The sequence below is a fragment of the Triturus cristatus genome, chromosome 3_2, assembly GCF_964204655.1.
Source record: "Triturus cristatus chromosome 3_2, aTriCri1.1, whole genome shotgun sequence".
NCBI classification, from domain to species: domain Eukaryota; kingdom Metazoa; phylum Chordata; class Amphibia; order Caudata; family Salamandridae; genus Triturus; species Triturus cristatus.
In genome coordinates, this window is record NC_140584.1 from 739394281 (window position 1) to 739415568 (window position 21288).

The 21288-nt window shown below is 42.0% G+C and overlaps 1 protein-coding gene across 3 annotated transcripts in view; it reads right to left on the minus strand.

Moving 5' to 3' along the window:
* Positions 1–21288, minus strand: part of MFSD6 (major facilitator superfamily domain containing 6) — a 400661-nt gene that overhangs the window by 216145 nt on the left and 163228 nt on the right. For all 3 annotated transcript variants that reach the window (XM_085648803.1, XM_085648805.1, XM_085648804.1), the window contains exon 3: positions 12636–12733. In XM_085648803.1, coding sequence (XP_085504929.1) covers positions 12636–12733 — 98 coding nt within the window. The remainder of the gene's footprint in view (positions 1–12635; positions 12734–21288) is intronic.

The window sequence follows — 21288 nt, forward strand, 5'->3', positions numbered from 1 at the left end:
ACTCATGACATGGTCAGTGACATCACTCATGACATCACTGATGACATCTCAAATGACATCACTGATGACATCACTGATGACATCATCCAGTGAATGTCTGTTTTTCTGAAAATTAAATATGTTTTATATATGTATATCTAAACAATGATGGAAGAATAAATGGGTATATAAGTGTCTAAATGGATGATTTGTTTTTGAAAAATTGATTGTGTAACTGACTGATTAAGTGTATATAGTGAATACATGGCTTAGTGAGTAATGTTTAAATATGTAAATATCTGTATCAGTCTCTCACATTGTGTATAAGTGGCTGCATGGGTTGGTGAGTAGCTACATGGGTATCTATATAGGTTATTAGTTGGTTTTTTGAGTATCAGTCTGAGTGTCTGCATGGTTCGGTGGGGGGTATTACGTAGTGCATAGGTGCATGAATGAGTTTGTATGTGTTGTATGTGTTGAAGACAGCATGTGTGCAGGACTGTATGGGTGGATGAGTGTGTGCATGGGTGTGTTAGTGAGTGAATGACTGTCTCAATAGTGTCTTTATGAGTAACTACATATGTTTTAAACTAGTATATGTGACTATTGGTGTATATAAGTGAGTATATGTGAGAGTGAGAGATTGAAAGAGTTCCTGTATGAATAAGTATGTGTTTCTATAAGGGATTGTTTAAAAGACTAAGTATGTGTAAGTTTCCGTAGAAGTAAGTGTGGTGGTGTGTGTATAACTGTATATGCAAGTAAATGTATGTTTGATTCTTTATTAGCATGAGTGACTATGTGTGTGAGTAACTCTATGGATGAGTGGCATTGTGTAACAGGATGTATAGGTGTATGAGTACATATGATGAGTGAGTACATATATGAGTGACTGTATAGGACTGTTGGTGAATGAGTGGATGTGTATGTGGATCTTAGAATTACTGAAGAGGTTGTTGTAACTGGTATTGGTATGTCCATTGTTTTGAAAATTTTAGTCTCTATTTTTGAATGTGTGTATCAAAGGTTATATTAGGGTAGGAGGAGGTCTGCCACTCTATCACAAGGATGATGTCATCAGTGATGTCATTTGAGATGTCATCAGTGATGTCATGAGTGATGTCACTGACCATGTCATGAGTGATGTAATATGTGACGTCATCAGCAGTGCATTGCGGGCGCGCGAGTTATAGTTAGCTGAACTAACTATAACGGGGGAATTTCAATTGTTTTGTACAAGTGATAAGTCCAGCTAACTATAACACCCCTGAAACCTATGGTTTTTTCAGTGAATTTCTGAGATTTTTTAAATGCTAATTCCTAACTGTAACGTGCCTGAAACCTATGGTTTTTTCTGTGAATTTCAAAGGTTTTTTAAATGCTAATTTCTAACTATGCCTACAGAGATAGGACATGTGAAGAAAGAAGAAAAAATGCACAGAAAGAAAAAAAAAAGTGCAGAAAGAAGCAACAGAAGTCCTCAAAGACGAAGAAAAGTGCAGGAAGAAGGATAACGTGCAGAAAGAACAAAAAGAAGAGCAGAAAGAATCCTTGTTGCAAAATCATCCTGTACCCTCAACTTTTTCAGACGGATACTGGTGGTAACTGAGTCTGACTAACCAGTCCTAGAGCCAGTGCTATGTTAAAAGACACTTAGAATACAGTGAAAACACCTACATACACTAGGGAACATTATGCGTTGGGGTCCGCCTGTGATTAGCATGACCTCCTCTGTAAGCCCCTAGTATATAATAGGGCAGGGGGGTTAAAACTACCTCTTAAAACAGGCCACAGGGAGTTTTTGCACACGTTAACTCAGGACCCGTCCCCTCCCTTCACCACTGTGTAAACACGCCCTGTGTCCGTTTTTAGTTGGGAGATTAAGTTCATTTGAATCCTGAGGGTCCCTAAGGTCCAACTAGCCCACTAGGTACCCCCAGTAAGTGCCACAGAGTTGCATTGCAGAGAGGTGTAAAACGTGGCACGGCCTGGACCACCTCTCTGCAATGCAGCTCAGTGGCGCTTACTGGAAGCACTTGGTGGGCTAGTTAGCCCCCAGGGGCCCTCAGTATTGAAGGGAAATTATATCCCCAATTTAAAACGTGCCATAGTGCGTGTTTGCACACGTCACCTCAGGCCCCGTCCCCTCCCTTCACCACTGTGTAAACGCGCCCTGTGGCTGTTCTAAGTTGAGAGATTAAGTCCCCTTGAATCCTAAGGGTCAAACTAGACCACTAGGTACCTCCAGTAAGCGCCACAGAGCTGCGTTGCAGAGAGGTGTAAAAAGGGGCTTGGCCTCAGAACACCTGTCTGCAGCGCAGCTCCCTGGCGCATACTGGAGATGCCTGTTGGGCTAGTTGGCCCTCAGGGACCCTCAGTATTGAAGAGGAATTAATTCCCCAACTTACAACTCGCCAGGGGGCGCGTTTGCAGAGTGCTGCAAGGAGGGGGCGTGGCCTCCGGCACGATGCCAGTCTTTTATTTATTTTAATTTTTTAAGAAGGGGGGCTGTGTGGTTCCCCTTCTTATTCTAATTTATTGGCCCTGATGACCCCATCCCCCAGGGCCTGTCTCCTAATTATATTTTTTTGACCCCAATCCCCAGGGCCGGCCACTGTTTTTTTATTATTTTTAAAAAATATATATTTATAGACACACCTAGGACATGCTGGATAAACCGTACGTACCTATCACCATGACGATTTGCGTGATATTCATTAAAAGGCGACTATGCATACAATGAATCCACGTGGAATGTATTTACACCACTAGTGAAGCTCTGACATGTCTGATGCCCTACCGTGCCTAATCCCGGTAGACACCCTTGTCGTTTATTTATACAAACATGGGTAGCTATTGACGGGCACATTTAATACACATGCACACCAAGCAATTCAAAGGGGATTTGACAAAAATTCGACCAAAACTATGCAAAAACCCCCCTCACGGTTAATAAAACACACATCCACTGCCGGATGTGTAATACTTTTTATTTTACTCTCTGGAAAGGGGACGAACATCACTTGAGAGTCACAGCGCGCTCCTGGCAGCGCCCAATGCTGTGTTACACACACCATTGCCTGCCGAGTGCCACACACCTCTGTGTTGTATTCCACCAGCTAGTGCATATGCTATGACACTCTCTAGCCCATGTGCACTGTAACACCACCCCGTGAATATGTCATGCCACACTTGTCTTCGCACGGGTTATATTGCCCCATCTAACGTGCCTTCCTCGATGCCTATGTTATAACGCACAGTGCTATGCCATACATATTACAATCTGGGATCCATATCTTTGTCACAGTGCATATGCAACGTTACACTCCCCAGCACATATTTTATATTACAACTTTAGAGACTAGTTAGGTTACACAACATTGCCCTGTGCATATTACACTCCAAGGCGCATATCGCATAGCACGCGCTAGTGCCTATGCTATCTCGCACTCTCAAATGAATCTGTCATAATATGCACAATGTATTGCATATTATATTTCACGCCCGGTTCATCTTATATCACACTTTTTGGTGCATAGTTTATACCATACACTATATCTAGTTTTCATTTTCAATCGTGCTCTCAGGACTATTTTCTAAATAACACTGTGTTCTCCTACCCTTTTCACGGGCATTACATTTTGCGATAGGGGGTGGAGGGTCAGGGGGTGTTTCTGCCAAGTGAGCCCGGAGTCACAGTCACAAACGTCCTCTTCTTCCTGAATAAAAGTGAGATTATGCTGCATACTTGTTCATATTTTAAGTAGTTCGCACAGACACACGTTTTAAAAACAATAAAGTTCCTAATACCCGCCTTCTCTGAACAGTTAGCTTGCTGCCCCATCTCCTTCCTCCCTATCCTCTGTTGTGTGAATCCATGGACTAGCCTCCTCCCTCCTGCCATGCATGGTCTGATGTGCTGCCACTTCACCTCAATTTAGTATGATGTACCAGTCCACTCCTCCTGCCCTCCACTGCCCAACTCTATGCCCCATCATTGACCTCCTGCTTAAACTCTGTGCTTAGCTTGCTGCCCCTATTCTCCTTCCCCCTGCCCTCCGATTTCTTTGTGCATGCCCCTGCTTCATCCTTTTTGCCCACCATGTTCCATGGACCTGCCACTCCTATCTACTCTGAGTGTTCTGTTGAGCTGCCACTCCCCTCCCACCTGCCTAGCATTGTCAGATGACTGTAACCTGTCCCTTCCACCTCACCCCGGCTTGCACATTCGATGCCCCTATCCTCCTTCTCCTGTCCTACATGGTCCATTGTACTGCCACACCCTTCTGCCCTCCCTGGTCTGTTGTGCTGCAACTGCTCCTCCTGCCTGCCCTGTGCGGTCTGTTGTGAGGCCCCTTCCCCTGAACTTTCTTGTCTGTGCACAGGTCCTGACCCTCCCTTCTATCCTCCATCGTCCTTTGTGCATGCCCCTGCACCCTCCTTCTTGCCCATCATAGCCATTGTGCTGCCAATAACCCTCCCACTTGCCATGCATGGTCTTCTGTGCTGCCATGGCCCCTCCCACCTTCCCTGTGTGGTCAGTTAGCTGCCCCTGACCCCCTCCCACCTTCCCTCCATGGTCTGTGTGTATGCCATCACAGTCTCACTGTTGCTCTTCATGGTGTGTCTTGCTTCTAGTGCCCATCCTGCCTGACCTCCATGGCTATCTTGCTGCTCCTGCCCTGCCCCCTTGCCCCCAGCCCTCTGTTTCCATGTGCAGACCCCTACTCCCTCCCTCCTGGCTTGTCTGTTCCATTGTAATGCCCCTGATCCGTCCCTCCTGCCCTTTATGGTCTGTTATGCTGCAGCTTTCTCTCCTGTCTGTCCATTATGGTCAGCTAGCTACCATTGCCTCTTGCCCCTCTGTTCTCTGTTGTCCATGTGCATGGTCCTGTCCCCTCCCTCTTGCTTTCTATGGATTGTTGTGCTGCACTCCCGTCCCGCATGCCCTGTGTGGTGTATTGTGCTGCTGCAAACCCTGATGCCTGCCCTGCAGGGTCAGTTTGGTGCACCTCTCCATGTCCCTCCTGTCCTCTGTTATCCAAGTCCATGTCCCTACCCCATTTCCTTCCATGATCCAATGTACCATACTTGCGAACATTTTGAGCTTGGTAAGAGGGAGATTTTGAAAAAAAAACTGGGGTATTGATTTTCCCCTTTGAGTTACATTGAAAAAGAGGAGATTGTAGACAGGAGACAGATCAAATAAAGCCCATTTAAGCTTAAAAACATTGGACGTTTCCTGGCTGAATCGGGTCTGTTGGCATGTATGGTTGTACTACCATTGCCTCTTCCTTCTGCCCACAATGGTCTATTACATTGCCACAGCCTCTCTTGCAAGTCCTGTATTGTTGGTTTGTTGTCCCTGCCCCCCTTTCCACTGCCCTCCATAGTCTGTTGTGCTGGCACGGCCCTTCCTGCCTGCTCAGTGTGGTTAAATTGTTGCCTTTGCACCCTCCTACCTGCCTTCAATTTTCAGAGTCCGTGCCCCTGGCCTCTGCCTCTCAACAGTATCCTAATGAACAACTAGATTGCTAACATTCTATATTTATTACAAAAGTGTGGAACGCCTGACGTCATCTTGATGTAATCAAAACTGTAATACCTAGAGCATTTCCTTTAGAAATTACATATATGAGAGGGTCTTATTGGCATCAAAATTATGGTTAGTGCTCTAAAAGACTAAAATAAGGACATATTTTCTGAGTTTTCAAATAGCGACAAAGCACTTTTAAATTATTTGTTATCTTTATGTTTTTTTTATCCAGTTGACCACTTGATTAAATGTTGCACTTAGGGGAGAGGATGTGGTGTTACTTCCAGAACTGCAGACTTTGCAACTGGGAACCAGGTTGGAGTTTCTGCTTCAGCTCGACATTCTGTGATTCTGGTCAAATCACTTAGTCTCCCCATGTCTACAACCAAAATGAATTTGTTCTTGTGTGATGTAACCAATGCTTATGTAAAGCACTCCAATACCTGACAAGTCTGCACTATATAACACTGCAAAAACACAAAATAATAAGTGTTGTGCACACTTCTGTCATTTGGCTATATTTGGGCTACATCTGGGTGATTTTGGGCTACATTTGGGCTCTTTTGTCTCCGGTGGCCATCTTGGGAGATTTATTTGTTATGAAGTTTCCTAATTTCCTCATGTACTGCAGTCTCCTCAGTAGGAAATGCTTTCAGTTTTTTACTTTGATTCCATCATGAAGGTATTCAGATATGTCACACATTTGCCATAAATTCTGAAAGTTAGCACTATAGTTGCTCATTAGATCACTGTAGTAAAACTACTGTTCACCATGGAAGTCTGCTCCTGGTATTAAAAGTGCATGTTTCAGTCTGCATGTCAGAATTTTTTAATGAAATAGAAGAGGATTTGAGAAGTCACTCAAAATGTGCCCTCATTTTCTTTCTTCATCATTAATCATAATTTCTATGGCATAATGAACCCCCTCATTGTGTTCCTTTTTAAATTAAATGTTTTAAGTGTTACCAGTTTATTCCAATCAAGATAGCTTCAGGTGTGCCATACTTTTGCCATAATGAAGACAGTAAGCGCTCTAGTTGTTTTTAAGAACACTCTGGGACATTCTGTCATTGGGCTATACTTGGGCTACATCTGGGTGATATTTGGGCTACATTTGGGCTCTTTTATCTCTGGTGGCCATCTTGGGAGACTTATTTGTTATGAAGTTTCCTAATTTCCTCATTTACTGCAGTCTCCTCAGTAGAAAATACTTTCAGTTTTTTACTTTGATACCATCAAGAAGGCATTCAGATGTGTCACACATTTGTCATAAATTCAGAATGTTAGCACTCTTTTTGCTCATTAGATCATTGTAGTAAAGCTACTGCTCACCAGGGAAAACTGCTGCTGGTATTGAAAGTGCATGTTTCAGTCTGCATGTCAGAATTCTTTAATGAAATAGAAGAGGATTTGAGAAGTCACTCAAAATGTGCCCTAATTTTTCTTTCTGCAGCACTAATCATACTTTTTATGGGAAAATGAACCCCCTTATTTTGTTCCTTTTTAAATTAAATGTTTTAAGAGTTACCACTTTAATCCAAGCAAGATGGCTTCAGGTGTGCCATACGTTTATCATAAGTAGGACTGTTAGCGCTCTAGTTGTTCTTTGGAACACTCTGGGCAGCTGCAGTAGAACACAAAGGAATCAACTGACAGTCTCTGCCCTTGTTGGATGTACATGTTTTACTGAGAATGTCAGACTTCATTCTCACATGACTGAGAAAGATAATGTGAATTTACAGAAAATAAGCTCTCAGTTTAGCTTATAGATCACCTTCCAAACCCAAACCTCTGTGGGAAAAGCAGGAGAAAATATTTTTCTCTCAATCACGATATCCCAGCAGAAGGCTTTTCCACATGGTGAAATCACCTTAGAACATACCACAATTCCTAAAATGAGTATGGTACCATCAACAAATGATTTATAATGTAACTAAAGTCTTAAAACCTTCTATTAACTGCAATGCTTTTTAATGAGGTGCTATCATGTATATTGGTCCCAAGATGGCTGCCAACACTTCTTGGATGAAGTGCTGACAGCCAATCAGATCTCAGGATGAGATGTGTGGTTAGGCTCCGCCCACATATATATATGATTTTACTTTTGATTTTCTCAGGAACTACTGAACAGATTGACACCAGACCTGCAAAAGGCACTTCCCTGAGCTGAGGACTACCTCTCTGCCAAATTTCAAGTAATTCTGTTCAGCCGTTCGGGCTGTACCTTGGACTAAAGGTCCCTATGGAAAATTGCATGGGGAAAACGCGTTTTGGGACCCCCCTTTTGTCTCAGCCCCCGCTTGACGAATCCCCCCGAGACTTTCAGGGTAGGAGCGGAGCGGAGCTCCCCACCTATTTTGAAAATTACGCGAGGATTCGTCAACCGGCGACAAAGTTATTCCAAATAGAATGTTGCGGATTTCCTATGGAAACACGGTCCTAACTATAACTATCTACTGGCGACCGCCAGTAGATTATATATATATATATATATATATATATATATATATATATATATATATATATATATGTTGAAATAGATGGAGCAGCTTTACAAACTAAAATAGATGCTCAGGAAGCTCTTATTCAGCAACAAGGACATGACCCCCAACTCCAAGCCAAGCTCAGGGAAGACATGAATAATCGACTGGGAAAAGAGGAGGAGAAGATAAAAGCACGGAAAATTTGGAAATTTAAACGAGACCGTGATGACTATGCAAATGATCAAATCTTCACTTTTGCACGGCGCTATGATTCCCTGAGAGTAGCCACGTGGAACTTTCTTCACTCTCCAGCTCAGCAAGGGAGAGTGAATCAGAAAACGAAGGGGTACGCAATACATCAGGAATCAAACTGACGGTGGGGGAAGAGTTGGACGTTTTAAAACAAGGGAGAAGGGAGACACTGAGGCCAAGACCGCAAAACATGACGGCACCACAAAATGCCAAAGAAGACGGGCGAGACGCCGGGCAAACAAGCAACGGCGAAATAAGGAAGCGAGGACGCGGTCGCTCACGAAGATATTAGAAACCGAAGCCGGCAGCCATCAGGCTCAGGAGCTCAAGTCAATCATCAATTTGGGACAAACTAAATTGACGAAAGCGGAAAATCAAATACTGAGCCTGGGTCTAAGCTATTGCCCAGAAACAAACTTTCATTATACTCGTACTAGGGCAGATGTGTACCTATTTATTAGGAAACTCAAACTTAAAAAATCACATCTACAGAAGCCAGCATTGGAAACTGATAAAAGGTCAGACAACAGCACTAACCTCAGTAATCTTCAGGTTTTGGATGCAGTACTGTATAATGATATATATCAGTTGGCAGTGGGTGATACAGCAGTATCAGGTGAATCAATTTCAATCTATAACCAAAAGAAGCCTGATACTCCCTTCAAACCAAAATCGAAATTTATCCCTCTATCCTCTCACGACGGGTTGGATACATTTCGCGAACATGTAACAATTCAGCTTAAAAAACTTATGTACACAAGCAATTCAGCAAGGAAACAGAAATATTCCAATCAACAAAGAAAATTTAAACAATTGATTTCGAAGCTACAGAAGGCAGACTTAATCATCCGCAATTCGGACAAGGGAGGTAACATTGTACTATGGCCCACAGCGGATTATCTCAAAGAGGCCCACAGGCAACTGGATGAAGCAGGATGTTACAGCAAAAGTACTCCTTTCAAATACAAAAGTGCACAAGAGACTCTATTTAGAAATTTATTGGCATGGAAAGGTATGGGTCTCCTTAGTTGGGAAGAATTCAAATTCATCAAAAAAGAATATCCGTTAACCCCTTATATGTACTTCATCCCCAAGGTCCATAAAAGTTTGACTTTACCTCCGGGCCGACCAATTATATCTGCTTGTGATGGCCCCTTTGAGAACCTTTCAAAATACATTGATTACTTCCTGCAAGACCATATGAAAAAGTTGGATTCGTACATCCAAGATACAGGTGACTTTCTAAAAAAGATCGATAACTTCATCTGGAAAGAGAACTATCAGTTAGTTACCTTGGATGTATGTTCGCTATACACCAGCATCAAACATCAAGATGGTCTGAGAGCGGCCGAGTTTTATTTGAGTACCAGAACAATTGAATATGCTGATCATACCAAAATGTTATTAAGCATGCTTTCCTTCTGCTTGGAGAACAACTTTTTTTTATTTAATGGTTGTTTTTATCAGCAATTGCGAGGAGTAGCGATGGGCGCCAGCTTCTCCCCCAGCTATGCCTGTTTGTTTATGGGCTGGTGGGAGGAGCTGGTGGTCAGGCGCAAATATCAGCAGGTTGTTACTCAAAATGTGATGCTGTGGTTTCGTTATATTGATGACCTTTTTATCATATGGCAAGGGTCCAAAGAAAGTGTGCAGAAATTTGTAGAAGATATCAATTGTAATGAGTTTAAATCTTTCTTTTACATCAAATGTGAGCAATGAGACAGTGACATTTTTAGATGTACAGGTTTTAGTAAATAACAACATTTTAACTACTACCCTTTTTAGAAAACCCACGGCAGGCAACACACTCCTCCATGCAACTAGCTCGCATCCCCCACATCTGATTAGGAGTATACCCTATGGTGAGATGCTCCGTATCCGGCGTATATGTAGCAATCCTCAGGATATGGAAATAAAACAAAAAGAATGCATGTTGAGGTTTTTGGCTAGAGGGTATAGTCTTGAAGTCGTGGAAGCTGCCATGAAAAGATCCCAACTGAAACCGAGAGAGGAAATTTTGGAATATAGAAAAAAAGATACGATGGAGGCACCAAACACCGATAAGGCACCGGTACGCCTCATTTTAACATATTCCAAACAAGAAAAGGAATTGAGGAATATTATGAGAAAGCATTGGCATTTTATACGTGAAGATCCAGTGATAGGGTGTTATATGCCACTCAATCCCTCTATTACTTTCCGGAAAGCCAAGAGTATGGGCAATATGTTGACTGGTAACAGTCAAGACACTTTTAAAAAACAAATGTGGTTGCCTATAAGAAATGGTTTTTTTAAATGCTCCACATGCAAGGCCTGCCAATTTGGTATAAATACCAAAACGTATTGTACAACTTTCCCGGGTACACAACGGGAAATCAAACAACATCTGACATGTAAAATGGAGTACTGTGTTTATGTCCTGGAATGTGACTGCTCTTTGAAATACATTGGCAGCACAAAGTTGGCAGTGCACAAACGCATTTTGCAACACATTAGAGCCATTAACAATAAAGATCAGAATTATCCCGTGGCCAGGCATTTTGAAAAGGTACACAACAGTGACCCCAAATGCCTTAAATATTTTGCAATCGAATCGGTACCATTGAGGAAACGAGGTGGCAATAGGGAGGCAACACTTCGTCGTTTGGAAACCCAATATATCTTAGAGTTCGATTCCAAATGGCCGAGTGGCCTCAATGCCACGGAGGATCTTTATACTTTTCTGTAATTTTTATATAAATATAGGCTACCTTTGTTTTATTTGTTGATAATGCCCTTATTTTAACTCGTACTCTTGGCAAGGCAGGTATAAAATATAAACCTGGGAACTTTCAGTGTTGATTTTAATGATTGGTTTTAAGGATATGTAGGGTAGTATTTCATTTTTTATACCCAGTTCCTTTTATTGATCATTTTAATTATGTCACTGGTCCTTTTCTTAAATATATCCTTGATTTTTATTTGCCACTTTCAATGAATATGATTGTAACCTACTGTTTTGCTGTATTTAAATATTTTGTATCCTTTTATATATTTATATAATAGGATTTGCTTCTACATCTCATGGTTAGTCTCCATCAATTGATTGCCATTGTTATCTTGCACTAGTAGCACTTGTCACTTTAGGTCTTCTAGTACTGTTGTATTATGCACTTTATCTGATACTATATTTAAAATATAGAATTCTAGAGTTGAATCATTACTAAAAGCATTTGTCACTTTAGGTTTTTCAGTACTGTTGCATTCTGCACTTTATTTGATATTGTACTCAACATATAGAGTCCTAAAGTTGGACTAGTGCTATTTATATTGGTCACTCTATGTTTTAAAGTACTGTTGCATTTTGCACTTTATTTTGATCCTATATTGAAAACATAGAGTTGGACTATTGTATTAATGTGATTGCCTCGTCTCTGCATCAGTGTGGCACTAGTCACTTTATGTCCTTCAAATATTTAGGCACTTATGCATTTATTTATATACATTTGATATTTTGTTGGACATTTGTTGAAAGCGTTTATTATTTTTCGTTATGTATGGGTTATTGTTTACACGGTTAGCACTCTATATAAATATCAATAGGACATAATGACATCGGGTCTCTTGACGCCAGGGAAATAGATATATGTAAAATATCTCTTTCTGATAACGTCATAGGCATTTAGGCATGTATTTGTTAGTTACATTGTGATTGAATATATGAAACAGCAAAAAATTGAATTTTTGTTATATCGCATTGTTTGTTTGAAAAATCTCCTGATGTCATAATATGTTTTCTATGTCCATTGTTAATTTGATTGCACTTGCACTTTAAATAGTGGGTTTGCACTAATGCGTGGTCAGGTGATCAAGGCCGCTGTGACGGCCGAAACGCGTCCTGACATCTGTGCTGGGGATACTTATTGAATAAACTGTTTGGCACTCCAAGAGGTCTGCGCCCGTGATTTCCCTCTCAGGGAGTTCTGATTGCGAGTTGTTGTGATATATATATATATATATATATATATATATATAAAAAAAATTCCCAATAAAATGTATGGACAATTTTGACATCAAATAAGTGACGCAGAATTAAGTAAAAGCTCAATGTAAACGATGTACATTTGAGTTTAATTAATACATATAATCTATCTACTTGCATACGATTAGGGCTATACAAAATGCACCTCTGGAATCCACAGTTTCCAAACTTAAGTCCTTATGTAATAAAATCCTGTTGTGAATTTTCGCAGCTTTTTTTATGCCAGTTATAGATGAATGTTATGCACTTCTCAGTAGACCTCCAACATGGCATCCATTTATATTACTCCCTGTCAAATATACTACTTTAAAGGTCGTATAAAGACGGTTTTCAAGCTAAACAATCCAATATATCTTTTCCTTACCTTGAAGAACCTCCATGGGGAGTACAGTCCAGGCGTTTTCCAGGTAGGAGATGTACAGGTAGCGGGCTGTATTACAGGCAAGGCCAATGTACAAGACTCTAGGTTGGAGAGAAATATTAGCCACATGTGAGAGGAGTGTCAAATTCAATGAATCGTTAAATTATTATCCATTTGATTGGCTCCGCATCCCATCATTAGCACTTCATTAAAGCGTTAGACAGCATAAATCCTGCTTTTGCTATTGTTAGCAGTATTATTATACTCTGTATAGGGCTCGTTAGGAATCCACTTCTCTGCCCAGGACATTGGCTGCTGTTTGCTTGTCCATCTTTTACATGTTTGAATACATCTGGAGGGTCTATACTCGTATTATAATTCTTGATGCACTGGATGTAAAATGGTTTCTAATCTTGTCAGTAGTTATACATAATAAATAGAACATAGAACAACATCTAGTCAGAAGCATCATGGAACGGGCAATTCAAGATGGTGTTTCCAAAAACCCGCTCTCTTTTCTCCTGACCAGAGTTTGCCAGTCCAGCACACATGCGCCAGCAGCATCTTGGAACAGCGGACCTCTATTCACACTTCAACCGATGACAGATAGAGCATGTGCCGTCTATTGTTTATTCACAGATATTCAGCTTTTTGTTCACAGTATTTTATTCACCTCCCGAAGCATATGGCCTATGACCTTCTTGGACTAAAATATTACCGCCACCTAAAAAGCTAGGCAGGCCTTTCACTCCAGTGTCACTGTACCTCCCCCCCCCTCCCTAGTGTCGGCCATGGACATACATACATACATGTTTATGGAACATTATTACTATCTTCTCTAAGGCGCATACCTCTGTGTCAGAGGTTTGAATACCTGCCATCCATGGACATTTATGCTGAAATGACTTTCTTTCACCATTAGGTGTTTCTAAGTGCTGCTCTTTCATTACAGCTTCTTCCTTCAGAAAAGAGCAAATGTCACAGTGCCAGTGCTCATGTACTTATTTAGGCCTACATCCTACCAGCGATAGATACACTTTGCTGCCATTCATAGCATGGGAGAGCATAGTGGTCACCTAGAACATACACCCACTTAGTTTTCTTCTCATTAAAGAGAATATAACTTCCAATGGTAAACTAACTATTAAAAGTACAAATACTGCGGGATGGTTTCTTGGACGGGGAGGAAAATAGCGGATTAGCTAAGCAGTTTAGTCCCTTTGTGGGGTAAACTATGCACATATCAGCAGTTTGATTGTGAGTTCCTCCTCCTAAACCCCATGGACAACTTATGAACCACTTCTGAATAATCCGATTAACTTTCTCTAGGGACAATACATTTTGTTTGGACAGTGTCCCAAGATGGAGGTCTCCTCTTAACATTCTCATCTAATGCCAAATTCTTCATATTGAGGAATCAACAAACAAACCTGAATACCTCTTAATGGAACAAGGACAGACACTCATGACCCCTTACGTTATGGAATCACAAGAACTGTAAGTAATAATAGCGAACAATGCTAAAGGCTGAATACGCACCAACACAAACATCATAATGTCTCCTGACATTCCCAATAAGTAAAATGCAAGAAACCAAGTGAGCATTAGTTCTGTGCTTCTAATGAGAAAGGGGTCTGATCACACGACCTCCTCTAAAACGGGACTGCGACTCTATAGAAGTTAGAACTAGTTTGCTTGCATGGTAAGCATGATGCAGCCACACAAAACATGCAGCAACTTCAGCTGGGATCCCCTAAGTATGCTTTAGTTCTGCGCTTGGAATGTGAAAAGGGGCCGATCACATGCATTCCCCCATATTTGAGCCGCAATTCTGCAGAAGGCAAGAACCCGCTCGCTTTGCAAGATGTGCACAATGTAGTCCAGGTTTCTCCAACGAGTAGCACGTGAGCAACTGCTAGCTATCCAGCTACCTGCAAGTTGCTCACATGTGTGCAGCCCACCCAACAAAATTAGAAGCTTTTGCTTGAGTGAATTAATATATGTATCCCAATATTGAAAAGTATGTTTGGAGGCGAAAATGTGGGTATTTTCAGAACTCATAAGCTGATGTTTTTAGAAAAGGATCGAGTTTCTCAAATATATTTAAAGCTGGGGTAACAGTAATAAGGCATCTGGCACTGTGGAGACTTACTATTAATATTGTTACTTGGTGCCAGGAGCACTGCAGCTACGTCTGTTGTGTATTACACTTGCAAAGACAATCCAAATTAGCAAAACCTTTTTTTACATTACTGCTGGACCCAACCTGATGCACCCAGTGGGATCACTGCTGGTAATCTTGCATGGGGTGGGCAATAATGTAATCTTGTCTGATGAGGTCACTATCACAACAGTAATAATATTAGTAGCACGGGGTGATTTTCATTGAGCATAAGTAGCTCCTATTTCTGAAAAGATTAGAGATCCCTGATGTAGACATATTTATCGTGTGGAGCTCTTGAGCGTCACTTCCTGCTAAGTGCTCAGATAATTGGACATCTACCATAGATACGTGGAAATCAACATATTTTTGCAGTATTCAGCCAATATTCACCTTACCGGCTCTGGCTACCGCACATGTGGATTGTCTTTAGTACATTTGTGAGTCGCACATTATATGAGGCATATTACTCGCCTACTTGGTATAGCGAGTCAGATTTCATCAGGGCAAGCTATATTAAGGGCCTCCTCGCCCCTTCTGGCGCGCTGACTAACAACAGGTGTTCTGTTCACTTACAAAGTGAAGGAGCATTAAAGATGCCTTTAGATCTTGTTTTTTATCCTGTCACATTTATTCTGTGTTCAGAGACAGAGGTAAAAAGTCAGTTTACATCTGCAATTACTTTTCTTTCTAGGACTACAAAGCAGCAGAGGATTTTGTACAAAACATGTGAAATGAAAGGCTGTAGGTAGGGCGACTTGTCTGTTATACTACACATTTAAATAGATAAAAAGTGAACTGTGCAAACATTTAAGAATAAATTTCAGTAGCTATAAAAGCCCTTAATTTGTAATTCTGTTGGCTGAAAAAAATATTTTAATAGTATGAAAACAAATCAGAACACATTACTTGGTGATGAGAAAAGGATAAATATATTTGCTGAAACACAATTTTCACAGATTATTGTTTATACACTATATAGTCTTATAAATAAAAATGCATGCTAGTGGGACTGTTTTTGACCTTTTCTGTTGAAAATGTACTGTTTGTATATGACTTTCACGAATAGGTGACCTCTGGGGGCACAACGGAATGACCACATTCGCCTCACTACAACAGACACACGAATAAGCTGCATCAGAATATTTCAGATACATGCAAGTCAGACACTATCTTCAGGCGAACATCCCGGCTGGGTCCCAGCTACCAGAGTCCTCCCCACTCGAGGACCGACTGCTAGACAGCCACCTCCCCGAGAAAGCTATCTCACTCACATACAAAAAATAAATCCGCAACACACCAGATCCTCTCACAGTACTGAGGGAGAAATGGGGGCGGGACGGCCTGGAGTTGGACAACGAGGAGTGGCAGGAAGCGCTCTCCTCTTCGAGGGAGGTTGCCATCTCCGCAAAACTTAGGTTGGTCCAATTAAAAATCCTACATCGTGTGTATCTTTCGGGTCCTCGAATGGTCCTTATGGGCAGGAGCGAGGAGGGGATGTGTAGAAGAAATTGTGGCCTAGAGGGGTCCTTTCTGCATATTATCTGGGAGTGTCCTCTAATTCACAAGTATTGGAAGGAGGTAATAAAGTGTATGAGTGACATATGGGGGCTTGAACTACAGCTAGAAGCAAAAAGGTGTCTGCTAAATGTATGGGAGCCCACTGATCTCAGCACAAAAGGTAAACTCGGGGCGACGCTCGGCCAGAAAGGTAGCTAAACGGAATATCGCTCGCCTATGGGAGGCGCAGACACCACCGACGCTCACTGCATGGAAAACCGACATGGACTGGTGTATGGTACGGGAAAAACTATCTATGTGTCACGTGGTTGTCCTTGGAAATGGCTAGCGGTCTGGAAAAGATGGAACGTTTATCGTGGCAATATCTGTGAGCCCCCGTATGTTCCCCCCACTGACGAACCACTGACTCTGTGATAAATCATACTGTTATCCTGAATATTTTTCCCACTGTACTACTGTATGTTAAAATCTCCATCTGCGTATATGTGATGCACCTGTAATATGATCTAATGTATGCATTGATTTCTCACCTGGTATTGTTTAATAAAAAGAATCTTTCAAAAAAAAAAAGAACCAAGCTCAGGAATCAATGAATTTCCCCAATATAAGAAAAATATGGAAGGTTAACAATGTTGAACCTTTTATGTCAAGCTTAGGATATATTTCACAGCCACGCTATCAGTAGAATCACACTCAACAAACAACAGAGCCAGAGAATCGTCCTCAAAGAATTCAAAGGTACCCCAATAAAGAAAAACAAGACCTTTGTGTCATTCAATATTGCCAATGAAGGCCAAACAAGGCCACCCAAGCTCAACCAAACAAGTCTCGAGCAACCTTTACAGGTAACCACCAAAACCTGCTGGTCTGAAATGATCAAAGGTGGATCGGACAACCCCAGACTCGGCTATAAAGAGCAAATCAGACAAACAGCCATAGGTGGACTTCCATTAATTGCTGAAAAGGCCAAAATCAATGTAATCTCAAATATAACTGATGACGATGGATCATCTCCAAACTTCATAAAGTTGGGAATTACATTTATATAGTTAATATATGTGGTCCAAATTGCGCCAACTCTTCATTGTGGTTAAAGCTCTGCAATAAAATTAGAGATATCGCTAATGGAATTAGGATATTGGTAGGAGATGACTTTAATCTCTAAAAGGACAGCACTACTGATGTTATACGGATTTGTAAATTGATAGAAAAATCTACATGTAGGTACAGACCACTTAAATGACACAAACCAATGTTATGTTATGTTAAACGGAATTGTATAGTGCACTGATCACCTGAGAGGATATCCAGGTGCTTGGGCAGGTGTGAGGTGTCCAAGGTGCTTAATTATACAAAGAGCCAGGTCTTCAGCTTCTTGCGGACCTCAATAAGTGAGGAGGAGGCTCTAATGTGTTGAGGGAGGTCGGTCCATATCTTGGGTGCGATGAGCGACCTCCAATTTTGCTTTTGCAGATGCAGAGAATGTGTGCCAGTGAGAGTGAGACAGAGAATATGTGTCTGGGGATTTGGTGATTGTGTATGCGGCTGTTCAGTATTCTGGTCCTGTGCTGTGTGCTTTGTATGTGTGTGTGACAAGTTTGAAATGGTTGTGCTTGTGAATGGGGAGCCAGTGAAGCTTCCTGAGGTATGGTGTGTTGTCTGTGCTGCATGAGAGCTCAAATACGAGACTTGCAATGGTGTTCATCATAGGGAGTCAGTGTAGGACTTGCTTGGAAAGTTTGGCTTAGAGAGTGTTGCCGTAGTCCAGCCTGGTGATGATAACTGCTTGTGTGATGGTCACACTGGTGCAACCATTTGAAGATCTTTTGTAGCATGCATAGGATGTGGAAGCAGGAGGTACACACTGCGTTGACTTGAGGCTTAATGTTGATCTTGTCGTCTGGAAGAATCCCTAGATTTCCAGCTTGGTCTATGGGTGTCGGTCCTAGTTCCGACAGCCACCAGGTGCAGTTCCATGGGGAGGTCTTTTGCCAAAAACCAGTACTTCGGTCTTGTTGAAGCTGAGCTGCAAGCAGTTGGTTCACACCTAGTCTGCCACCATGGTCATGCAGTTGGTGAAGTTAGTTCTGGTGGTGGTTTCTTTGTCCATCTGGCAGTGGATTAATTGGGTGTTATTGGCATAGGTGATGACGGTGATATCTTGCAATTGGATGATGTTAGTGAGTGGTGTCATGTATATGCTGAAAAGGGTGGGGCTGAGGGACAATCCCTGTGGGACTCCGCATATCAATCTCTTGGTCTCTAATTATAAGGATGACACTTTGGGTTCTTCCTGTGAGGAAGGAACATATCCCTTTGAGAGCAGATTCTTGTATGCCAAGCTCATGGAGTCTTCTGAGGAGGGTGTTATGGAAAATAGTGTCAAAGGCAACGGAGATGTCGAACTCTTATTTGCTGCTGTTTCTCCTCAGTTTAAGAAGATTTTAATGGCCTTCTCAATCACTTCTGCTGGTTAGGGGAGCTAGGAGATGGACCGGAAGATGGTCAGTTGATTCGGATCGGCTATGGGTTTCTTGAGGATGGCATTGATTTCTGCAAGTTTCCATTTATCCGGAAAAGTGGCGGACGTGATTGAAGTGTTGATGATGTGGGTCAGGGTGGCGCTGATTGGTATATTGCCAGGTTGTAGATGTACTGGGCGTATGGATCCATCGGGGTCATTGAGTGGATGGTCAACATGATTGCTGCTGTGTTGTTTCTGGTGAGGGTTGTCCATTCAGTCAGGTGGTCGTCTTGGTTGGAGGTTGGTTAGTTAGCAATGAGATCTCTGGGGTTGGGTTGCTGTGTGAAGTTGCTGTAGATGTTTGCGATTTTGCTGTGGAAGAAGTTGGATACATTGTCACAGAGTTGTTGGGAGCAGCGATGTTGACAGTGGCTAAAGGTGAGATAAAATCCTTAACAATCGCAAAACTCCCCTGCAGCTGTTGGAGCTTCCTTCAGGTGAGGTCCACAAGTGCTTTTTTTCTTGGTGTCTCTTATTTGCTGGTGATAGTGCCTCAGTGCAGCCTTGTATGTAGTTCTGTTTGTGGTGTTGTGGCTGGCTCTCGATTTTCCTTCTAGCTGTTTACAGTGTTTTTTGATATTTCAGGAGGTCTTCTGTGTACCAGCTGGCCTGCTTGTTTGATTTACTGTTTTTGTTGGGTTTGATAGGAGTGAGGGAGTCTGAGCAGTACTTGATCCAGTTGTTAAAGTCCTTGTTGAAGTTGCCTGTGGGGCTAGGTTGATCGGTACTGAGGGCACTGAGCCAGTCTGCTTCTATGATTTTGTCCCAGCTGCAGCTTGGAATGCTGAACTAGGGCAGGGTGTTGACTTGGTGTGTTGATTTGGAAGTGGGGGTGTAGGTGTTGTGGGTGCTTCTGCATTGGGACGGGGTGTTGAGGGCGTTACTAGTATTTGCATAGGGGGTGTGGATTAGGGGTGGGCGGAATTTGCGTAATCGCGTTACGCAAATCTCCACGAAACGGTAAAAAATCTCCGCGAACACGCAGAAATTCCGCGAACACGCGGAATTGCTTGTTCGCGATGCTTTTTTCCTGTTCACAATCGCTGTTTGGGTGCTCGGGGAGAAATATCTCGCGAACACGCATTTTGAGAACGCGAACAAGCAAAAAATTTAGCGAAGTTGCGGAAAGCAGAATTTTGGGCAATTTCGCGTTCTCCGCGGAATGCGAAATTACGCAAATTCCGCGAGCGGAACGGAATTTACCGCCCAGGCCTAGTGTGCATAGGTGGCTGCTGGAAAACCACCAATGGATGCAGGTGTGAGCTCCTACCGTGGTATGTGGTGTGGCACAACAGCAGCTGGAGGAACTTCATCCAGGGTCTAGATTCCTTAGGAGTGCTGTGGAGTTTCGGAAAAAGGTGTTCGGACCATGGTTCCTGCTTCTAGGCGTGGTGCAGATTCGGATGGGCACAGACGGATTCACCATTGGCGCACCAGTGGTCGCTACCATTAAGTAGGTCCTGGGAGGGAGAGGAGTGCAGGGTGCTGTGATGTCATTTACTGTGCTGATGGGTGATGGGTGATGGGAAAATAAGTCCTCTTGGTTGACTTCTTTTAAAGATAGTTTTGGCTGGAATGCCAGTAAGGTCCCTTCCTGTCCAGATGGATGATGGGATACTTCTACACTAGATTCAACATTAAAGATGATTGGAGACAACAGCATCCAGATGTCGAAGATAACACTTGTATAGTCTTCTTTGTTCTCAATAAAGTCTGAAAATCTCAAATTTAAAAAAAGATAACACATTCTACTCACCACCTCACAACTCTCATTCAAGTATTAAATACATCCTCAAATCAGCTGATTTATGTACATACACTCCATGACATATCAGGAGAAACATTACTAATCTCAGACTACTCTGGAATTATTTTATCAATAACTGGAATCATCTGCAAAACAGAAAATAATATATGAATACTTAATGACCGAATCTTGACCGACCCCTGGAATATTGAGAAAATATTTGCCACAATCACAAACTACCTAGAAAAAAACTTTAACCCCGAATTATCACCCTCCATTAGATGAGAGTCTATAAAACCCACTGTTAGAGGAGAACTAATAAGTATTAGAGATAGGATAAACAAAAAACAAACAACAAGATTCTAAAATTAGACATTCAGCAAATTAACTGGAGGGATGCTTGTAGTAAGTAGGACGCCAAACGAAGCGTAGTTGAAGAAGTAGAGCTTTATTGACAACAGGTGCTGCGCAGAAGCCGGCTCAGAAAACCATCAGGCAGCAACTGGCAGAAACTATTCAAACACAGAATTCTATATTCTGAAGTGGAATGCTCACAAGCAGAACATCAATGGCACGAGCATTCCAATCAGCGATACATGAAGAACAAACCACTACATTATCCTCCTCCTCATAAATGATAAAAAATTGCACCATCAGAAGGAAAGAGAAGAGAACAGCACAAGAATAGAGAAGGACAGAAAGA